The sequence below is a fragment of the Osmerus eperlanus genome, unplaced genomic scaffold, assembly GCF_963692335.1.
Source record: "Osmerus eperlanus unplaced genomic scaffold, fOsmEpe2.1 SCAFFOLD_403, whole genome shotgun sequence".
Classification (NCBI taxonomy): Eukaryota; Metazoa; Chordata; class Actinopteri; order Osmeriformes; family Osmeridae; genus Osmerus; species Osmerus eperlanus.
This window is the reverse complement of record NW_026911359.1, coordinates 1-4,808: the sequence shown is the minus strand read 5'-3', so window position 1 is coordinate 4,808 and position 4,808 is coordinate 1. Positions and strand designations below refer to the sequence as shown.

Sequence of the window (4,808 nt, the reverse complement as noted above, 5' to 3'; positions counted from 1 at the left end):
CTCCCTCCCTCCCCCCTCTCAGACATAGCCAGACTCGGTTTGTATCTGCAGATTCGTGGAGTTTATTGGGTTTTCGTACAGCTAATTGATGTTGAAAATTACTGCTGTGTTTTTTGCAGAGATGAAATGAGTCCATTCAGAGGCGGCGGCGTACCATGTCAAGGCCTCATCTGAGAGGAGAGGCACCACAACACAGTCATTATGAAGGCCCATTTAGCCAAAAACACACGACCATTAGCGCTGTAATTGCCACACTAGCAAACAAGGATGATGAGCAGCTCTGTGTTCCAGCAGGTCTCAGAGGACCGGGACACTCAACAGGAGGGTCATCCACATGAGGGCGAGACGGAGGGAGAGAGAGATGGAGGGAGATGGAGAGAAAGAGAGATGGAGGGAGATGGAGAGAGAGATGGAGGGAGATGGAGAGAAAGAGAGATGGAGAGAGAGAGAGATGGAGGGAGATGGAGAGAAAGAGAGATGGAGAGAGAGAGAGATGGAGGGAGATGGAGAGAAAGAGAGATGTAGGGAGATGGAGGGAGAGATGGAGGGAGATGGAGAGAAAGAGAGATGTAGGGAGATGGAGGGAGAGATGGAGGGAGATGGAGAGAAAGAGAGATGGAGAGAGAGAGATGGAGGGAGAGATGGAGAGAAAGAGAGATGTAGGGAGATGGAGGGAGAGATGGAGGAAGATGGAGAGAAAGAGAGATGGAGAGAGATGGAGGGAGAGATGGCGGAAGATGGAGAGAAAGAGAGACAAAGGGAGATGGAGAGAGAGATGGAGAGAGAGATGGAGAGAGATGGAGAGAGATGGAGGGAGAGATGGAGGAAGATGGAGAGAGAGAGGTGGAGGGAGAGATGGAGAGAGAGATGGAGGGAGAGGAGAGAGATGGAGAGAGAGAATAAGAGTGGTGAGAGTGAAAAAGTGAAAGAGAGGTTGAAAGAAAGAGGGAGATAGAGATAGAAAGAGAGAGAAAGGTAGAAAGAGAGTCATTCCCCAACCTAGTGGCAACATCTCTCTCTCTCTGATTGCTGTGCTCCAGCTGTGTAGATTTCTCCTGTTACATGATCATATCCACGTGTTGGTTCAAACAGATCATCAGTACCCACCTTGATGACACACACACACACACACCCCTCTGAGAGACACACACAGGCACCCAGACACACACACCAACCCAGTCTCGCAACTGTACACCTTCAAATTGCCTGCAGTGCACAGGGCAAAGTCCAACTGTTGGTGCAGGTGATACCCCAGTCCTCCTGTTAACATGTGTGGAGAGCAGCTGTCCAAACTCCACACATCACCCTGAGCTGTCCTGAGGACACCTGTCCTGAGGACACCTGGGGTGTAGACACCTGCTGTGTTACTGTTACACAGACTGAAGAGACCGGGCTGGGCACACACACACACACCTACAGGAACACACTGGTCCATATACACACGCCCGGGTGTGGCAGCAGACGTAAACAAATACGCACACGTAAACATGTAAACAAACATACAGACACGTAAACAAATACCCTTGCTCTGATTAGGTGAACCACAAAACGTGCTCCACCTGTTCTTCAGTCAACAGAGTGTTTAATAAATAACAACAACATTAAAACCAGGACATTCTGCTCAGTTAAACACGATGGATATTCCTTATCGATATACAGCATATTTAGGATAATAATGATGATGATGATGATAATCTGTGGTGTGTAACGGAATGAGATTTTTGTATACAGTCCAAACCAAGTGACAGAACAAGTTCTACAACAGCGAGGAAACGAATAGTAGAGATGCTGTTTATACTGAGTCCAGACTGAGAGGGTGGGAGGGAAGAGGAGGGAGGAGGGGAGGAGGAGAGAGGAGGAGGAAGAGAGGGAGGAGGGGAGGTAGGAGAGAGGAGGAGGGGGAGGAAGAGAGGGAGGAGGGGAGGTAGGAGAGAGGAGGAGGGGAGGAGGAGGGGGAGGAAGAAAGGGGGGAAGAGGTTAGAGGGGAGGGGAGAGAAGGAGGTAAGAGGGGAGGGGCGGGGGTTAGAGAAGGGGGGGGAAAGTGAGGGCTGATGACAAGGGGAGGAAGTGGGAGGTGGGGGGAAGAGGAGGAAGGGGGCGTGTCTCCCCTAGTCCATGAATCCCCCGTACCTCTTCTGGATCTCCCCCAGGACCCCCTCCCCCCCCCTCCTCCCAGGCTCTCTTCAGAACCCCCCCGGAGCCCTTGGAATCCTCCAGCCACTCAGGTCGCCCCACCCTCCTCATAAACCCCCCATAGCGCTTCTTCAGCCCCCGCCCCGCCCCTTCCTCTAGAAGCCCCTCCCCCAGACCCAAGTCTCCACCCCCTCGCCTCATGAACCCCCCGTAGCGCTTAGACTCCTCCCCCGCCCTCAGCCCTGCCCCCTCCGCCTCTGCGTTCAGGATCTTCAGGATCTCCAGGCGGATGTCCTCTTCCTGTTCCTGGCTCTTCCCGTCTCCGCGCGCCCCTCCCTCCTCCGTCGCCGCGTTCGAGTCACCACCTGTTGCCGCGGGAGACCGCCTGGTCATGAAGCCGCCGTAACGCTTCATGAAGCCGCCGTATTTCTTCACCAGCTGGTGCTCCGCCCCCGCCGCTTCCTGTTTGCCGTTGTCGAGGGCGAGCACGTCTTCCTCCAATAGGACGTCTTGGCAGAGGCGGAGCTTCAGGGTGTCCAGGCTGCCCTCGCACTCTACTGAGCATGTCTGGATAAGACAGGAAGTAGAGGTCAAGGGTCAATGGGAAGCGTCACTTGTTGGAGTTAATAAAACCACAATATTGTCATAATCCTAATGATCTGTTGTCGCGTAACCACACTAAGGAGAATCAGGAACTCACTCTTCCCCAGACGCCGCCAACATCTAGAGTCATCAAACTGTGATCGAATCAAAATATAAAATATCTAAATGTCTTCGTTCAGAACGGAATCGGACAGGACGGGACTGCAGCGAAAACTATAGCTTAATGTTTAGGGTTAATGGTTCGAAACCCATAAGACCATGCCCTCTGGCCATGGCTTTTATTTCACGGCCCAGCGACGGGGCGTGACCCTATCATGCACGCCTGGGTTAGCATTAAGACCTCTGGCGTTGTAAACCCCCCCCCCCCCCACGCTCCAGCCAGCGCTGGCAGGAACAGGAACGATCAGAGACGTCGTGATTCTGCCCTCTCGTCTGCTCACATCGTCTGTTCATCCATCTAATCATCCAACCATCCATCATCCGTCTGGCCGACCACCATCCATCCATCCATCCCTTCATCTGTCTAGTCTGAGTGACAGTAAACAGAGAGTAAGGTGTGTCTCTCTCTACCTCTCTCTCTCTCTACCTCTCTCTCTCTGTCTCTCTCTGTCTCTCTCTCTACCTATCTCTGTCTCTCTCTGTCTCTCTCTACCTCTCCCTCTTTACCTCTCTCTATCTAGCTCTCTCTACCTCTCTCTCTCTCTACCGCTCTCTCTCTACGTTTCAAACCCTTTCTTTATTTCCCTTTGTCATTCTATTGTGTCCTGAATGTTTTCTGTCTCTATCTTGCTCCCTCGTCCCTCTCTCTATTTCTCTCTCTTCCCTAATTCCACGATTAACCCCCCCCCCCCCCCTTCTTTCTATCCACTCCTTTTCAAAAGAAGAATATGCTCATGCTGTTCTTCTATTCGTCTAAGGGGGTTCCGGTAAAACGGGGCAGCGGATAAAGCGGTGCCAAGTTAGGCTCCCGCTGCCGTTACGCGAAGCTCGAGCAGAACTTGTTAAACAAGCCTGTTATTCAGAGCTGGCAGTAAAGACGGGATAATTAACTCTTGGCTTCTTTAAGTGTCTTATTTTCTTGTTTGTCTGCCCTTGCGGTCTATAAAGTCAATCCCTACAGATTTTTACCATTAAAGTGTGAAAAATCCAATAAACTAAGTCAAAATCTAAAGAGCTCGTATATTTTATTTGTTTTCTAGACAAGTGAAAATCGCTCCATCAACGTTGATGGCAGAGATTCCAACAAGCACTCGAGGAGAATTAATGGGGAGGAAAATTGAAACCGAGGACCCGCCGGCCCGCAGCCGTTCTCCTATCGCCCCCTGGAGGCAGGGAATCCCCTCAATCAGGTTTAATTCTCTGTCTCACATCTGTGTTCTCCGCGTGGATCTGGATGCTACTTAGTTAAGTATTTGTAATAACGACTCATTCTTCTCACGATCACACCCAGGACCCTAGTCACTCACTCATTCAATTAAAATCCTAATTTACTCAACCGGGCTATTTATGAATTGTATAACCCCTAGCAACTGAAGTGCAGAAATATTTTCATAACATTTTAAAAGGAGACTTCACAGGCTTCAATTCAAGGAATAAAACCAATTAGTTTTACTATAATCAAACGGTTACTTTTTTAGAAAAGATTGGATTGATAAAATGTGTATAAAACTGAGAGGCCAATTTCGATTTTTTACGAAAATGAGACGGCAGCTTCAGGAACATTTTCTAGAAACGCCGCCCTTTTTCAGACTGACGGTTCAAAGCGCATGAAACGCAGTAGACTATAACAATGTTCAGTTGAGACGATCACCAATATTTTCTTTTTGAAAATTAAGAACATTTTTTGGTTTCCAAGATCATTGATCTCTAGAGCTTTGAACAAGAGAGTCAAGCTCGTGCGTAATTTGGTGAGGAAAGACGCGGGTGTAAATCACGCGCTGGGACTCACACGGGTGAGAGCAGCAGTCTGTAATAAGGTAATATGATGAGTCGGGGGTGATTTGCTCCTACCCTGGGGGTGATGTTTGCTTGTTGTCCCAAAAGGCGGTACACACAGAGCGCGCAATCTCTCC

The 4,808-nt window shown here is 49.8% G+C and overlaps 1 protein-coding gene across 1 annotated transcript; it reads right to left on the bottom strand.

The window, feature by feature from the left end:
* Positions 1 to 1,918: 1,918 nt before the first annotated feature.
* On the bottom strand, positions 1,919 to 4,803 carry LOC134015955 (proenkephalin-A-like; the record flags this gene model as incomplete). The annotated part of the gene is made up of 2 exons (XM_062455430.1): positions 1,919 to 2,700; positions 4,747 to 4,803. Coding segments are annotated over 2 exons (735 nt in total), but the record flags the coding sequence as incomplete, so codon positions are not given.
* Positions 4,804 to 4,808: the final 5 nt, after the last annotated feature.